This window comes from Lagopus leucura, unplaced genomic scaffold, assembly GCF_019238085.1.
Source record: "Lagopus leucura isolate 7727_CA_CO unplaced genomic scaffold, USGS_WTPT01 Super-Scaffold_100009, whole genome shotgun sequence".
In the NCBI taxonomy this organism is placed as follows: domain Eukaryota; kingdom Metazoa; phylum Chordata; class Aves; order Galliformes; family Phasianidae; genus Lagopus; species Lagopus leucura.
This window is the reverse complement of record NW_024962266.1, coordinates 2826289-2843859: the sequence shown is the minus strand read 5'-3', so window position 1 is coordinate 2843859 and position 17571 is coordinate 2826289. Positions and strand designations below refer to the sequence as shown.

Sequence of the window (17571 nt, the reverse complement as noted above, 5' to 3'; positions counted from 1 at the left end):
TGTGTGTTACAGTGTAGTGCGCTTGAACTTAAGTCGTGGTATTTCAGGCTACCAACTTCTATTGGATAAATACAAGGACAAAGCTGTGGTACTGGTGGTTTCCATTTTTCCTCTGTGTAGGCTTAGCTACACTTGTCATTAACAAGCCTAGACAAGCCCTTAAACAACATGCTGTAAAGCAAAAATGCCTAGGTTTGTTCTTTGTCGTAATTACAATCACTGCTGTCAAATGTATGCAAGTGTTTTTTAGGTCACCTTTATTCCTAGGGGTTCTTTTCACATTGCTTGCACAAATTGATGAATCTTTTCCACTGGCCTAATTGTGTCAGCCTTAGACAAACTCATGGAAAATGTTTTGTTACAGTATAGTTAGTGATAACTTTGAGTCATGTTCTTCTAACTGGGAAGTCTGTATACTGATATGAAAAAAAGGGTGTGTAAGGGACTGAGAGGAATGCACGCTGCTCACATGCTCCAGGCAATCTTGCTTTCCTGCTTAAGCTTCTCCCAGCATCAGCTGCTCTTCCACTTGATGATTCTGATTTAAAAGAACTGGGAGTCTTCAGGTATAAATGCATTTGCTTTTGCAAACACCTATGAGTTGCTGCAGAAGCTTCTACTTCAAAACAGAGAAAGTAGGTGTTGATGTTTCTAGCTACTGAAAATAATGGTCTGAGTCTTTCTATATGATTAGATGATCCTTATCTTTCTAATTCATCTGCTTAAACCTCTTATCTCCTTGCTCTAAAGAAAGAGAAAAGCTTCTAGCAAGTTCTATTTTCTTCTCATTTCCAGTAAGGGAATGGGAATAACACAAGACTACTACCTTCTGAAGAAGCAGTTGAATGTACTGAAGTGCTGTTCCAAGAAGTCTCCATGTTATCCCTTGTAAATGGAAGATCTCTCTAATGAGGTGGTGTTTGGACCTTATGCTGTAACATTTTATGTCAGTACAGCAACTTGCCATTATTTGGTTGGCCTTCAGCCATAAATCCTTTGCTTTCTGGAAATACCTGTCTGTATTTTGTCCATGTGCTTTTTGCCTGTTACAAGAGACACGTGAAAATGTTGCATCTCCCTTCTGCCTTGAACAGATGACACAGCTGCTAAAGCAATTCTCATTCTAAGTTGATGATGAGTATTGTTTTTTCACTACATCCAGATAGCCTTTGTGAATGAGACAACAGCTGTTCAGTGAGAGCACTATCTAAAAGCTTTCCAAATGAGTGACTTGTTGCTAGTGGTTCACTTCATCAGGGTTTGCATGGAACTCACTGATCTTGTCCAAATAAAAAGCATCCTACATCCAGCACCACTCCAGAGCATTCCTGAGTTTTAGAAGATTTTCTTGCTGAAGGTCGACTTTTCTGAATCAATCTAAGTTTGAAGAATTAATCCTAAATTAATCCTCGCAGCTTCCACAAAGAATCTCCCTAAAGCTCCTTCTCTTCTGTCCATAGAGCCCAAAGATATTGGAATCTTTCTCAGCTTAATACACTGCTTTATTTGCTTGGCTACTTTCCAAAACAAGAGTTATTTTTAATATGAATCTGTTTAGGGATCTAGCTGCCAGCTGAACCACAAGCAGTTCCTTCAGGAAACTTCTTTAGCCAGCATTAGTATGGCAAAATAATGCAGGGAAAACCTGCATCCCCCTCGAGGGCTGGAAGGATATGGAGCAAATTCAGTTTCCCCTACCAGTTTATCCTCTTTCTGCTTTAGACAGATTCTACTCAGAAAAATGAACATGAATCAAGGGGAATCCTTATCTTTTAGATATTTTAGTAGTATTTTTGATTTTTTTAATTGTATTTAACAGTGATATAAGACTGTCGTGATAACAGCTATAGCGTAATGTAAGAGACAATGTATATCCTCCTTTGCAAACACAACTCTGAAGATTAAAGAGCCAGATAACAGTTGTCTAAGGGCATTACTTAGAGCAAAAGCAGCTCTAAGGAGAACAGCTACATATTGATGGTTTCTTATCAACAGGAAAGTCAACCATGTTTGAAAGTGTGGTGTTTGAAGTCACCAGCCATCCACACCACAAATAATGTTCCCCAGAAATGAGGAAAATGAAGTTATTAACAACCACAGCAGCAGCCCAAGGCCTCTGTCTGCTAGACAGGCTCTCCAGAAGAAAGTAGGCATTCAGTATCATCCCCAGAAAGACTGATTACCTACATCTTCCAGCAATTCCTCAGGCAAATGCCTGTTGCCCTGTCTTTAAAGGCAGAAAGACAGTGCTTCCACAATTTCTCTTTTTTTGCTCCATCTTCCCAGTCTTTAATGCGATGTCTCACTTCCATTTTTCTTTGCCTGCTTTGGCCTTCTACTTCTTCTTTTTCCCTCCTTCTCTCCCTCTCATTCTCAACTGTCTCCATCTGCATGCTGCATGGACTGACAGCACCTCACAGCTTCCCTGTCTTGTGGTCTGGGTGCTCTTGGCTAAAAGTTTTTTGATAATGGGGACAGTCCCCAATGTGAAAAAGACCTAGGCATGCAGAAATTGCCATAGAGAGCCCAGGGACCTGAAAGCATGTCCAGGGATAATGGAAACAGGCCCAGAGAATAAGAGAAGTGTCAAAGAAAATGCTCTCCTAAAACAGATTTTTCCACATTCTACAAAAACTTAGGAGATAACTGAAAAAGCAGCGAGCTTCTTCTTAGGGGGCTTTCTATTTTCAGGTCTTCAACAATACAGATGAGGACCACTGTGTACCGTGTAATGTGAGGCAGAACACAGAATCAATTTCAAAGTCCTTGCAATCAAGTAGTGAGTGTAGTTTTGGCACAGTGGTGTTAGTGTTAGTGTTGTATGGCAGTAGGAAAGTGTACTCTGACTGAGGGCTTGTCTCCTGAGGTTGTTCCTGATCCTTCTTGCATGAGTTTGGATCACATCAGAACTTTTCCCATCTCCTAAGGGTGGAGATTTTGGTAACGAGTGTGGGTATTTTGATGGGTATTTTTCTTGCTTAGATTATGCAGTAAGGCTTCCTGATGGGGCTTCTTGAAGAACCCGTTCTCTCTCCAGGGATGATCCAGTGCTGCTTCCTGCAGCAGATGGCACTGTTGTTTGTTTTCAGAGGTGAAGTTTACTTTAATTACAAATTCCCTCAAACCCTCTTGCTTGCCGAGAGTCCCTTTGGTTCATTAACAGATCCATTGTATAGTGACAGTTCTCTACAATTCTAGAGCCTTGCATGTGAATATTCTCTGGTGAGCTGTCTCTGGGGCCATTAAGTATTCAAATGCCTTGATATCTAGAGCTTGAACATCTTGGCATGCTGAACATCTTTAGTGCAGCAGACACATGTGAATATCCGTGTCAGAAAACTTGGGAAAAACACTGCATTGGCTTCTCAGATATTGTACTTCTGAGTGCCAGTAGACAATAGGCTATTTAAGGGAATTTCATCACTTCCACCCCTAGTACCTTTTAGAGTTTCTGCCATCATTTAGGCTTTGGTACTTGCAGTTAGTTCTGAAAATAGATTTGGGCCAGAATATTGTCTTTGAAAGAAGAGTGTATCTGGGTACGTTTATTTACTTCAGAGACAAATAGAAGCCAAAGTATATTCTAATTACACCCAAACACAGCTGTACACATGATAGCTTGAGAAATGGGAAAATCCAGATCTTTGGTGCAGGTAGTTTGGGGAAGGTCAAATTAAAGTACAGAGGTGTTCAATTGTAGCCAATGTAAAAAATGTTGGAGGTGTTAATGTACAAGCAGCAACAGAAAGCACAGCAATCTAACGTCCTTTGGAGGGAAATTGGAGTACCTTTGGCTGACCTGCCTTAGCAAATCAGTGATCTAAATAATGAAGCAAGTTCTTAGTAGCTATGTCAATTCGCTATGTCAGCACATGGCAACCTAGCTGTGCCTCTTGGCACAAAAATTCTGATTCTTAGATGTTTATAACTCCCCTCTTTGAAATTGAACTGATACATGGGGTAATTTAGATAAGCTTTTGACACTGGTGTTCATTTATTTTCCCAGTGGGAAAAAAAATACATCTGTAAAACTGTATTTTTATTCCTGTAATTGTTTTTGAAAAACAGCCACTGTTTTTTTGTTGTTTTCATTGGTGTCCTTACCATCCTCTGCGTTTTGGCAGCACTGACACTTTGCCACTCATTTCTCTGGTTACCGGGGTGATGCTTTTCCGGTCACTGCACAGCACGCTGCAGCTGCACACAGCCTAAACCTTTCTTCTGCCTTACCCAAAATTTACAATGCAAATGTTGGATTCTCTCCTGAATACAAGCTCTCTTGTTTGCATTTTCCTGAATATAAATTTCCAGAGCCTTTTAAGCCTTTCTAAATGTGTATTTTTGGCATTAAACACACTCTTAAAATGAGTATAAAGGAGAGGAAGTATTTTAAATGGCCACAGTAAGCTCTTTTCTTCTTTCCCTCGAGGGAAAAATCTTCCTTAGGATGCTGTACTCACATCCACATCATTGGCGCTGCTGATTGCTCAATTGGTGTATTGGGATGGCAGGATTTTAGTAGATGGACAAAAGTAAAGTATGAGTGTGAGTTTCGGCCTAATGAGACTCTTGCATTGTTCAGGAAGAATTCTCTTTTATGCAGGTGTTAATTTGCTGATGCCTGGAGGACTGTTAGTAATTATCCACTCTATTACATACTACTGTGGAAGTGAACTTACGCCATCCTTCAATCCACCGATGAATAATTTGCACATCAGTTTTAGTTGAGGTGCAGTTCTCTTTGCTTTCTTCTGGTAATTACAGAGAGCTTTATCAGTGTAAATATCTGAGAGCCTTACAGGCTTTTTTTACCATCCTTTTCTTAATTACATTCTTTCTGAAATAAGCAGAGACCGACCTGAAACATAAAGCCCTCACCTAAGGACTGGGGGAGAGAGCCATCGTCAGTGAGGAGTGTCAGAAACAGTGAGCATGGCTTAGAAAGATGCAGGAAGTCAGTCCCAACCCTCAACCAATTCTGAGCTGTGGAGGTAATGGGCTGGGACCACTGTAACATTCCTCAAAAGCGCTCTTAACCACTCTAAAACTATCCTAACCCCCTTATAGGCAGCTCTAAACTATATATCTCTTCCAGATTGCTTGAAAATCCTTTAATCAGCTCTGAAGAGCTGTAAGGACAGCTTACTGTAGCCACAGTAAGGCAATTGCCTCAAAATGTGTAATCTACACAGCTTTGAATGGTCTCTCAACTACTCTAAAACTCTTCTAATCAGCTTTAAGCTGCCCCAAAATAGTTCTAAATATCTCAAAGGATTTATTGCCATTCAGATGCCTTGAACTTCCTGTTAACATCTCTGAAAATCTCAGAAATGACTCAAATTCCTCCAAAGCTCCACAAAAGCAATCTAAGCAGTCCTGAGGAGCTGTAATATGCCCATAAAGAGTGCTAGGGTCCTCTAAACTACCCTAACATCCTTCTAAACCTGCTCTACGCAACTTTCAGATTCATCTGATCATATCTAGACCCCTTCTATATTGATCTGAGAACCTCTGAATTTCATTTGGGTCTCTGCAGTTCCTCCAAGGACTTTTTAAACTGCTTGGAGATGCTTTGAGATGCTCTAAAGCCCTTTGGACAGCTATGAAACACCTCAGATAGGCTCTTAAAGAGCTGAATTATACCCCCTAAATTGATCAATTAAATTGAAATGTATTTAATTTATTAATTAAATAATAGAAGTTAACTGTTTCTAAAGCACTCTAAAGTGTTCAGCTCCGGAATCAGTTCTAAGCAATGGTGAGAAGCTATATATTCACCTAAAATCTCCATTCTGCCCCTCTGAAAACCCTCTAAACTGCACTAATCTAATCTAAATTCTCTTACACTGCTTTAAGCAATACTATAACGGGACAAAATAGCTCTCCAAACCCTCTCGATCCCCATGCAACTGCTCTAGAACTCTTCTGCAGCTCCGAAACTTCTTTTCTAGAAATAACACTTCTCTTTGGGCCTTTAAAACTCAATGATGCTATCAGCTCCACATCCTTCTAAATGTATCTAACTCCTCTAAAGCCCTACAGATTATTCTGAGCTGCTCTAAGGACACCTGGAAAAGGGAGAAAAGTCTCAAAGAAATGAAAAATAGATGTGCTTTGTGACAACCTGCTAATGAAGCCAAACAGCACGAAAAATGACCACTGAGCACTAACGGCCCACAGTGAGCATATTTTGGAGTGGAGGAGGAATACCAGAGACCCAACCACCTCTGAGATCATTATGTGACTGCATGAAAAATGTGCTCCCGGAGCATGCAACAACAGGGGATTGTTCTGCAGGTTACACAAACATCATTGAGTCTTCTGTGCCTGGGCAGAGTTCTTCGGGGTCTTTGGTGGTCGTTTGGGGAGGTGTCCCCCTACTCACTTTGATGTTTGGACACAGGATTTCTGAGGGCACCTAGTCTCCATCTGCATTCTGCTGATTGGTTACTGTGTTGGACTCGTGCCCCTGTCTCAAGGATGTTGCTCTTAGTATAGAAGTCTTGTGGTCGGGAAGGATGTTTATTTATTTGGCAGGCTGAGCAAGCTGTTCCTGTTCAGCCTGGAGAAGAAAAGGCAGATAGGGTACCTCAGTTGCAGCCTTCCAGTAGTTAAAATGTGATTATAAACAGGAGGGGAATTGACTTTTTACGAGGGTAGACAGTGATAGGATAAATGGGAATGGTTTTAAGCTCAAGGAGGGAAGATTTAGGTTGGATGTCAGGAGGAAGTTGTTTCCTATGAGAGCAGTGAGGTGCTGGAACAGCTGCCCAGAGAGGCTGTGGATGCCCCATCCATCCCTGGAGGTGTTGAAGGCCAGGTTGGATGGGGCCCTGGGCAGCCTGGGCTGGTATGAAATGTGGAGGTTGGTGGCCCTGCATGTGGAGGGAGTGTTGGAACTTCATGATCCTTGAGGTCCCTTCCAACCCACACTGTTCTGTGATTCTGTGATTGTCATGATAAGCAATTTGTATGGAAGTAACTATTGCTTTGAGCAAGCACCTTGATTAGGCAAAATGGCAGATATTTAAGTATATTGGTCTTAGCATAGCATAGATCAGCAGTACATCTGGAAGTTCTATGCAGAACTATAAGTCTGAGCAAAACTGGCAGATAGCTAGCTCTAAGGCATCAGCTGTAGGAAACCCAGATTGTGCTGGGAGGACAGATGGGGTGGTGATGTGCACTGCTGCCTTTCTCCATGGGACCCAGCCGCTGTGCTGCATGTGCCACACATCTGGTGAAACCGCACGTGGGGGAAGCAAACAAAAACCACATGGGCTGCGTGTGGGCAGTGGTTTTAGCACCCATCTGCCATTGTCTTCTGCTCTTTTTTCAGTGCCACGACTTAGAATCGTAGAATTACTTTGTTTGGAAAAGACCCTTAACATTATCAAGTCCAAGCGTCACCTAGCCCTGCTGCCAAGGCCACTGAACCACCACCCTCAGTGCCACGTCCCCGTGTCTCTACCTGCAGGGCTGGGGACCCCAGCCTTTCCACCAAGAAATTCTTCCCGATATCTAATCTAAACCTCACTCGGCACGGTTCGGGGCCGCTTCCACCTATCCGATCGCTTCTCACCCGAGAAAAAGAGATAGCTGCGGGGGGCGATGAGGTTTTCCCTCAGCCTCCTCTTCTCCAAACCCAGCAGCCCCGCATACCTCAGCCGCTCCTCCTAACTCTCGTTCTCCAGCCCCGAACCCCCGCGGCGGGGCGGGGCGAGGCGGAGCCGCCTCAGGGCCGCTCCGGAGCCGGCCGGGCGCTTCGGGCGCTGGTTGCGGAGGTGAGGGGGCGGTGGGGCGGGGGGGGGGACGGACTCCCACACACCCGGCCTCCGGCACCCTGTCGAAACCTGCTTCAGAACTTTGACGCTGTTCAAAGCTGGAGTGAGTGGAGACAAAGCTTTAAAGATGGGCGACTGCTAATCGGTATTTTTCTTTATTTTTCCCCGATCAGCTCGATGACGCCCAGAAAGAAGCTGGAGGGTCTGGTCGCTGCCACAGTCACCCCGATGACTCCTGATGGGTGAGCATCGCCTGGCACCTCTGCACGGTTGTGTCACGCTGTCAGCTCTCCCCTCGGGATTTCCTTTCGTATTTGGAACAGATGGCTTTAGGCTGCGATTTGGATCAGATCTCTGTGGGACGGGGAACTGCTGGGTGAGAGGCTGTCTGTCAGGGCTTGGAGGTTAGATCAGTCCTTAATCCATTTTTTCAGCTGTTTTTGTAGATGCAAACTAAATCACAGGAAATCGTGTTAGTATTGCAGTATTTTCAAACTCAGATCACACCCCTCGTTAAAAAGAAGTCTTAGGAGCTAAGGAATAATGATCTAAATCTGATGTCTTTTTACTCTTCTCTTGCCCCTAACGAACTCACACGTGCTTTTGCGTGCATACATGTGTCAGCAGCATTAGTCTAAACCAGAACAAAATATTGCAAGGACTGCAAAAATAATGTCAAATCAAAAGTTGAATTTCCGCCTTCCTCATGGAAATGATAAACAGATGTCGTCCTTACTGCAGTTTGATGTTGCAAGACTGAGTTGTTTGGAGTCAGCAAAGGGCCCTGAGCTTCTCTAGTGGGGGATGTGTCACGATCTGTATGTGTTTTTGAGGAAGGTGGTTGTTATTTACTGATACAGTCCTCTGAAAGTGAGCCTTTACAATGTAAATGTACTGTAGAGCATGGTCTGAGATCAGTAAGGGAATTTAGGTACATTGCCGTCACAGCTTGCTTTCTTCCTTTAAAGAAAACTTATTTTCAATGTTGTTTTTTATTACTGCTTGAATTTACTGCGAGGTGGTATTTGGAATGTGATCTGGGCCCTCTACCTGGGATGCTTGGCCCTCATAAGATACATCCTGTGAGAACTGGGGTAAATTATGAACCCAGTAAAGGCCCCAGAATCAAACGTCAGACTGTGGGGTCGGTCTGCGTGCTTGGCAAATAGGAACAAGAATAAAATACTATGCACTGATAAACATTTTTTCTTTTTTTTTTCTGGAGAGAAGACAAACCTATAAACCTTCTGTTTGTCAAGGAAGTCTGTTGTTTTCCCCATCCTCTAATGAGAGAGAGGTCAAAGTCACATGCAGCAGGCTCTGTCTCACAGCCTGTGTCCTGTAGTTACAAGTGTAGTTTAACTATTGGCCAGCACGTGCACAAATACCTTTGGGCTCTCAAGAGCATTCTTGCTTCTCTTAACAGTCCAGAAGATTCAAGTGTGTCTCATTGCCTGTGGTATGTTCAACACATGCTGAAGGTATCATACCTTGGGGTAATTTGTGTGTGCACAGATGCAAAACTTGAGAAATACATGACTTTATTTTTGATTACTGAATCTTAAGTTTAAAATTGTTGTAGGTAGACACGGTTGCTGAGACTCCTAAAGTTGCTGTGGTTCCTTTCATTTCAGACAAATCAACCTTTCAGTGATTCACCAGTATGTGGATTACCTGGTAAGCAAGCAGAATGTGAAGAACATCTTTGGTAAGTTTTTTTTATTCCCCACAGGAAGTGCATAATGTTCCTTTTGCCTGGAGAGCAATCCTGTGCTGCCTAGCCTCATAGGAGCTGGAATGGGAGGGAATATGGATATGAGGTCATCACTCATGTTTATATTCACCACTGGAGAGAGTGTAAACAATACTTAAAGATCTGGTTTTACCTACAGCCATTTCTGTGCAGGGTAAAACAAGTATTGCCTTCATACAGTGACTTCCCAGCAGTGATGGATAATACTGTATTTGAAAGAGAAAACTCAATTGAGTGATTCTTCCCTTTTCCTGGGTAGGATATAATCATCTGACTTAAAAAAAGTTCACTCAGGAGTCCAGAAGTTCCAAAGGGTTCATCAAAGCCAAGTGAATTTCTGTAAGAGATGCGTGATGCACTGTGTGATGCAACAGCAGCCGCTGCTCTCCCTTGTTCCCCTCTCTGAGGGATGGCTGGATAGGTGACAGAGCATCTGATAAACCATTTCTGTTCATAGCCTTGTGTAGTTAAGTAAGCTGAAGTCAATGCTGAGATTTCTGTTCAAAATTTTAGTCAAAAGAGGTTCATAATGGAAACTGGAGCATGGCAGTGACTTCAGCACCTCAGTTTAATCTATTTTATTTTAATTTTGTGACTGAGCATACTGACATTTCCTTGTTTCCATTAGGTGTTAAGCCTCAGATACGTGGTTCCACTTCATGACAGAATCACCAAATTTCAGTTCAGACTTTTTCCTTGTAGTGAAGGAGTGACTGTTCCCTTGCTGAGTATCCTTTCATGCACTTGACATTTTGCTGGGTGAAAGAGGTAGCACCTGGATGGGGAGGACATGGGACAGTTTCAGCAGCTGGCTTTGCCTCCTTCCTCTTACAACTGCTGATGCTGAAACATGCTTTAGACACAAGCATTTAGCAATGGCAACACTTTAAACTCCTTGCAGATGCTCGTGCAGACTGATGTTATCTTAAAATGGATTGAGGGAAATATAATTCTGCTTAATATCATCAGAATTGTCAGTACTTTTCTTCAGCATAACCAATGTATTGGGCCAGATCTCAACAGCTGTGTTGTGTTGTAACAGTGAATGGCACCACAGGAGAAGGCCTGTCCCTTAGCATCCAGGAGAGGAAGCAGTTGGCAGAAGAATGGATGTGCCAAGGGAAAGACAAGTGAGTGGCTGAGAGGGAGCCGGGAATTCCAGACCTCACGTTATGGTACAGGCATACCTGATTGCAAAGCCACATTTGCTGATAACCTTTTTTTTTCTTTGAGTACTTTTGTTGTTGAGCTTTGTTCCCCAGCTCTTTTGTCATAGAAGCCTGCTTTTTTGTAGTTGCCAGATAGATAGTATCCATTTCCACTCAGCTCAGAGCTTGTGAGAGTCCTCCTTTTTGCTACACCGAAGGGTGGACAGATAAAAACCCTGGAAACTCCCTTGGCAGGAGCAGTCTTTTAATTTAGCCCACTGAAGTTCTTAGTCTGTGTCACTTCCTAGTTTAAACTGGTTCCTTTTGGCAGATGGGCATTTTTTGTCGCTGCTGAAACCTCCTCAAACCTTCTGAATTTGTTGTTGTGCAGGCTGGATCATGTGATAATTCACGTGGGAGCTTTAAGTCTACTGGAGTCCCAAGAACTGGTGTGTATATTAAGATTTCTTTCCACTATGTGCGTAATAAATATAAAAGCAGATGTACCTTCAGGTATTTATGATTCCTTCTTTTGTAGGCCAGACATGCAGCAGCCATAGGTGCTAGTGGCATTGCAGTAATAGCTCCCTCCTTCTTCAAACCCACAAACAAAGGTGAGTAGATGTGACTGCCAGACCTCCCGAGGCCCTTTTATGCTGTCCTCAAACCATTAACAGTGTTTCATGGCAAAAGCCAGCTCCAGTCCATGAGAACCAGTGATGATAATACCGCTCCTTGTAGAGCAATTGTGGCTTTCCTCTGAGCAATAGGGGTATTTTCAGCTGCTTGCAAGGTGTCTCTTCCAATTCCTACATTTTAAAGGATATTCTCTAAGGCTAAGCATTTGAGTTGTGCATTAATCCTCTCTCAGAGCTCTCCTGTGTACTGTTTTCCTTCTTTGTAAAATATGCTGGTTATAATGTTTGCACATCTGTGATGTGCCTGGCACCATACAAAAGCAAAACCTAGGACAATCTTTTTAAAAATGGGAAGTACCAAATATTTCACAGCAAGAAGTGGGAGGGATGTCTTTTGAGAGAGTAGTCAGCTTGTCTGTCTTCTGAATAGTCAGTACTGAGGTCACACTTGGTCTGCGCTATGCTAGAAAGAATTCAGATCCATGATCACCCTCAGTGGACGCTGACCAACTCAATGAGCTGTAGATACAGCCACATCCACTGTCACTGAGGTGATGGGGTTTGTGACTTGGCATGCCTAGCAGGGTTATCTGCCCTTTGGTTCTCAAAACTTAGAAACTGAGTCTTTAGCTTTTAACATAACTAATGTAAGATTAAAAAACAAAAACAAAACACATATCACATGGAGGTTTGGAACAGAAACGTTTTGTTTGAGTGGTTTATGAATGGAATTGTACATATGAAAGCACCAAAAGAAACAGGAGTGGATTGCCAGGATGGCTGGTATCAATGACCAAGGACACAATCAGCAGCAACTGAACTGGTAAAAACACAGAGGCACAAACAGTAGAAGACATTTGCAGTGATTGTAGTAGGATGACAGCAAGGTTTCAACACAGAGCTTTTTGGCATTCCTCTTCCTTCTAATGCCAATGGGAAGATTGCCTCAGAATTATGAAGGATGCAATGAAAAGATTCTCAGGAAGAAAGAATGTCAGCTGAAACCAGACTGGCTTAGAATAAATATGACCTTTCCTGAGGTCTTTCATTAAGGACAGTTACAATTTATTTTTGTGATGTGTGCAGGTTTATATGTTATTGGCTATGTACGTTCCACAAGCTATGAATGGTTGTTCCACAGTCCCTGGCTGCTGTGAATTTGAACTTCCCTTCACTTGATCCTTTTCTTCCAGATGAACTCCTTGCTTTCTTACAGAAAGTTGCATCCGAAGCCCCTACAGTTCCATTTTATTACTACCACATTCCAGCTCTGACGGGTGTAAAGAGTAAGTACTGCTTAGTCAGCTCTTCTTGAGCCCCTCAACTCATTTTCTTTTTCTTCTTGATCTTGTAAAAGGAATGTTTCAAAGTATTCAAAAATATGTTTTTAATGTAACTTTTATGTCGCCCAAATTGTCTTGTAGTTGTTTTAAAAGGTGTGTAGTTTACCAGGCTTAGGCCAAAAGTGGGTAATCTGTAAAATAAAAGTCTAACACTTAGGGAAGAGACAGGGAAATCTCCCAGAACAGGGCTGTGCTTCTTCATGTGTGGTTGCTGTTATGCACAGTTCGTGTTGAGGAGTTGCTGGATGGAATAAGAGAGCAGATCCCCACCTTCCAGGGTGTGAAGTTCAGCGACACAGACCTCTTGGACCTTGCACAGTGTATAAACAAGAATGAGAGAGAACAGTTTATATTCCTCTATGGAGTAGATGAGGTAAGAGGCTCCTTTTAATGATTTATTCTAAGGTATTCTCTTGTTTCAGCCTTGAGGAAAAAAATAACCCTGAACATACAGTGTCAGGTAGTTTTGCTGTCCTCCTCACTTTTTTTTTTTTTTCCCCCCTTTTCTTTTGTTAATTGAAGTAAAAGTCTTAGAATCATAGACTCATTAATGTTGGAAAAGGTCTCTAAGATCATCTAGTCCAACCATCCACCTACCACCCATATTGCCCACTGACCACATCCCTGTGGGCCAAGGTCCTCCTCCCTTCCTGGATGTCCCAGGGGGTTTCTCTCTTCTTGAAAGTGCATCTATGATTATTTATTTAACATTCTCTTTCTCCTCCTAAACTAGCAACTGTTGAGTGCACTGGCAGTAGGGGCAAATGGAGCAGTTGGAAGGTCAGTATTGCTTAAACTTTTCCCTCTCCCACACACATCTTACTGTTACATCTTCCACTGTCTATGGGGTGTTTCTGTAACTGTCCTCTGTCACAGAAACAGAGGGTTCTTCAGGGTAAAGCTGCACAGTACAAAGCAGACAGACAAGATAGCATTGGGATAGTTTCATTATCTGGGATAAGGGCATAATATACCTTAATTGTAGTTTAAGGGATTATTGCTGCAGACCATAAGCAAACACAAAGGTTTCAGCATACTTTTTTTTGAAATAGGGAATCACTCCTGTCTTCATTGTATTGGTAAGGAACCAAAACCCAGGCAGATTAAAGTCATTTACTTCAGTTCACATTATAAGTCTGTGGGCTCTTTGACAGTTTTTGCAGCTTGGTTTCTGATTTCACTTCTTCCTTTTGTACTGGGCTGCTGGGCTTCTTAAATGAATTCCTGTATGACCCCTATGGTTTTGTGTAGACGATCCATTAAATGAATTACTACCTAGAATGTTAGTATTCAGAGCCTAATTATTTATTTTTATTTATACATTTTAAAAACAATTCCCTTTTGAAAGAACTTGGGAGAGAAATCTGATCTCCAAACTACTTCATAGGCCTTGCATACTTCTGGTGCTTTTCTGTTAACAGCACTTAGCAGCAGGAAAGTAACAGGCATTCTGATAATGTCAACAGAGAAAGCCAGCAGCTACTTTGTTTCAGTGGTTCTAAGCTCTTATTCCACATTTTCTAACTTTGTGGCTTTATTAATTTAATGTACTTACTTTTTTTTTTTGACAGTACCTACAACTACCTAGGTAGGAAAACCAACCTGATGCTGCAAGCTTTTGCAAAGCCAGACCTTGCATTAGCACAGAAGTACCAGGTACAGTATTTTGCTGTCCCCACAGAGAGCACCCTTGTTTCTCCTCTACCTGCACTGGGATGTGCTCTGTGTCTTTTTGTCATCTGTGCCCTGACATGTATCCCTGCTAAAGCAAACTGCTTTCAGCTCCAGCCCCCTGCTTCCTGTTCATAACATGAACATATACTTACCCTCAGCACGCTGGTTTCATTTATGCAGAGCAAACAATGGCTTGGCCTTTTGCCTTGAGCAGGTCCCACAGTAACTAAAATTCTTGGCTAGGCATATTCTGATACCTTACAAGATGTAATACAGAAAACTTTCCCAAACGTGCTCTGCCCTGACCCCTCCTGGACTTGGGCTGCACGAAGGTTTTGGAGGAGTTGTGAGCAACCAGTATGCATAATCTACTCAATATCTTTATGTCTCACTGGGACATTTGATGCTTCCTTTTTTTTTTTGCCTTAAAAGATATGTGGCTGCAGGATGAATGTAAAAAAGCCCAAACACGTAAAGAATGATCTGCTCTGGGAAATCTCTTCACTAGGCAGTGGATGTTCAGCTTGGTAAACCCCCCGGAGCCTGCCACAAGGGTTACCGCTATTTAAAGACTGCTTGCATTGAGGGGCAGCTTGAGCTTTAGTAATAGAATGAGTCTAATGTTTTTTTAATATTTCACTGTCTCACCTATTCCAATGGAATAGAGTTATTATTTCACATGGGCTGCCCAGGTGGCTGTAGTGGAAAAGCTAAGTCATGGCTTGAAGCAGTGATTGAGCACCTGGCAGGAAGGCAGGGCCAACACAGGGGAGCTCAGGTACAAGCAATGCACCTCATTTGAGGTTTCCAGGCCTCATTTAAGGGTTGGTGGTGGAGACAAGGCTGTCTTTTTGAGGGTCCTGCCTACCTGAAGCTTTTTGAAGGTAAGCAGGTTTCCTTTATTTCTGTGGCTATGACTGTTGCATCTGAGCAAATCCTCACTTACTGTTGCCTGGGACCTTGCTGCTCTGTTGTTGTTGCTGTGCTTTCCTCATGTTACAGTGACAAAAGACTTTTCTCAAAGCAGTGTGGCAATTGTATAAAATGTAAATATCATTATGGTTCTATATGCTTCTGCTTCTTTAAATTTGAAGGAATGGTTAAACTGTTGTTTGTCTCTTTTAGTTTCTCACGGGGGAATTTCTCAGTTTTGTCATCAAACTAGGTAAGTTCTATACTGCCCATGTCTGTTGTTATATCTTAACATGCAGACTCAGTACTCCAGGGACGCTGTACCCTAAGAATTTCCTTCCTGAAAGATTTCACAATGAGAAACTGCTACTTATGCAGCTTCCTGAGTTGATAGCTGACCAGGCATCCCTGAGAGATCTCACTCTCACTTCCTTCTGTGAAATTTTACAGTTTCAAAGCTGTGATTTACTTTCTTTTCTTATCCTGATTGTAGTGTTTTTTTGTTTGTCGTTTTTTTTCAGTCTCCTAAAGCCCATTGGTAGTGTTTGTTAAGAGTCACCTCTCTGGAATAGTGGTGCCCAAGTAGGGGAACACAGCTCTCATACTTGTTTCTCGTGCTGCTCTATAATTTAGAGTAACTGCTTGAGGATGTACAAGGCCAAAGCATTTTCAAATTGTATTGATTTTTAGAAATTAACTTTTAATGTGAAAAGCAATTAAAACCAACTAAACCAGAGTCATGTAGAGAGGCTGAATAAGATATTTCAAAATGATCACCTGGTGAACAGAACCATCCGCTGTGCTTTTGCTATATGTGTTTTGTAAGTACTCCAATGAATCCAACTGAGCTTTCAGGTTAGAACTAAGAGGAAATACATCATCATTTAGTCTTACAGGTTAAGAAGCAAACACCCAGAGTATATAGGGAGACTTGATGTACAGGCAGGTAGGCATCCTGAAGTTTCCCTTGGTGGTTGAAGCTACTGCCCTGCTGTCACCATCACATGCCAACAGGATGTTATCTTTCCCAGGGCTCTATTTCACATGAATGCTCCATAGGTTGTGTCAGGGATAGCTGTGAGGCTGCAAATGTTGAAGACAGAGAAGCAATTGTCTAAGATGGTACTTCAATTTGGTATCAGCAGGAGGGAAACAGTAGTAGTATAAGACATGTAATAACTAGGTGTAGTTTTTGCTGTAATGTCTTTCCTGCCTGCAAGTACAATCATCTCTTTGTTATGCTGTTCTCACTTCTGGGTAGTGCTTCAAGCCCAGTTGATGCCATATGACACAGGAACTGTGCGCTGCTGCTTTTTGACTTCTGCACAGAGACTGGTATGTGTGAAATAACCTGATCTTGCTTTTGTCTGCGCAGGTTTTGGGGTTGCACAGACAAAAGCTGTAATGACTTTTGTTTCTGGCATCCCCATGGGACCTCCACGGCTTCCGCTTGTTAGTGCCTCTGAGGAATTCATTGCCAAGGCCAAAGCCAAGCTGGAGAGCATTGTGTGGCCCGATGGTGACTGACTTCACTCCCACGTCGGTGTGCAGGGGCTCCTTTTCCGGGATTTGCTGTCACTTGGCATGCTCCTCATGCAATGCCCTGGTTTGGCTGGGATCTCCTTCAGGAAAATGAAAGTAATTGGCGTGGAAGGGCTGGCACACATGTAGCCAGCCACCTGTTCTTTAACTTCTCTCTGCTCCTCTGGAGCTCTGCACTGCCCAGCACTGGCTGCTATCATTAAACAAACAAACGGAAAAAAAAAGACAAAAACAAACAAACAAAAAAAACCTGGTTTGTTCCAGCAGAGGGATCCTGACCTCCTTTTGTCTAGGAAGAAAGGTCTGTCTGCACTGCCCCAAACAGGAGGGGAATCAACTTTTTACAAGGGTAGGCAGTGATAGGACAAAGGGGAATGGCTTTAACCTCAAGGAGGGTAAGTTTAGACTGGATGTCAGGAGGAAGCTCTTCACAGGGAGAGTGGTGAGGTGCTGGAACAGCCTGCCCAGAGAGCTCTGGATGCTCTGTTCTTGGGGGTGTTCAGGACCAGGTTGGATAGGACCCTGGGCAGCATCTGGTCTGCTACCAGATCTGGAGGTTGGTGGGCCTGTCTGTGGCACGGGGATTGGAATTTGGTGATCCTTGGTGTTCCTTCCAACCCAAGCCATTCTATGACTCTGTTTTATCTCTCCCTGAGCGTCTCAAGCCCTGGGGTGTCACTGCTGTACAACAACCTGCCTGCTCAGGCTGGTGTTATGCTGTTTCTCACCAAGTCATTTGTACATTAGTTGTGTCAAATCACTGTTTACCTCCTCTCA

General features: G+C 42.8%; 1 protein-coding gene across 3 annotated transcripts; it reads left to right on the top strand.

Annotated features, from left to right (window-relative positions):
• Nucleotides 1-7729: 7729 nt before the first annotated feature.
• Nucleotides 7730-17571, top strand: NPL (N-acetylneuraminate pyruvate lyase). 3 transcript variants are annotated; one of them, XM_042873118.1, is made up of 12 exons: nucleotides 7730-7784; nucleotides 7958-8026; nucleotides 9419-9492; nucleotides 10580-10667; nucleotides 11077-11134; nucleotides 11224-11299; nucleotides 12517-12609; nucleotides 12891-13039; nucleotides 13400-13446; nucleotides 14238-14322; nucleotides 15466-15505; nucleotides 16628-17571. In XM_042873118.1, the coding sequence occupies exons 2-12, from the start codon at nucleotides 7962-7964 to the stop codon at nucleotides 16777-16779; spliced, it is 927 nt and encodes a 308-aa protein (XP_042729052.1). In that variant the 5' UTR covers nucleotides 7730-7784; nucleotides 7958-7961; the 3' UTR covers nucleotides 16780-17571. The 3 variants fall into 3 exon arrangements, with proteins under 3 accessions (XP_042729052.1, XP_042729053.1, XP_042729054.1); XM_042873119.1 differs by lacking the exons at nucleotides 7730-7784; nucleotides 7958-8026 and adding an exon at nucleotides 8042-8160; XM_042873120.1 differs by lacking the exons at nucleotides 7730-7784; nucleotides 7958-8026 and having other exon boundaries at nucleotides 9437-9461; nucleotides 10166-10667.

Coding starts and splice junctions, on each gene's coding strand:
- NPL (XM_042873118.1), top strand. CDS start 7,962: ATGACGCCCAGAAAGAAGCTGGAGGGTCTGGTCGCTGCCACAGTCACC. Junction 9,493..10,579: donor GAATGTGAAGAACATCTTTG/GTAAGTTTTTTT, acceptor GTGTTGTAACAG/TGAATGGCACCACAGGAGAA. Junction 11,135..11,223: donor TACTGGAGTCCCAAGAACTG/GTGTGTATATTA, acceptor CTTCTTTTGTAG/GCCAGACATGCAGCAGCCAT.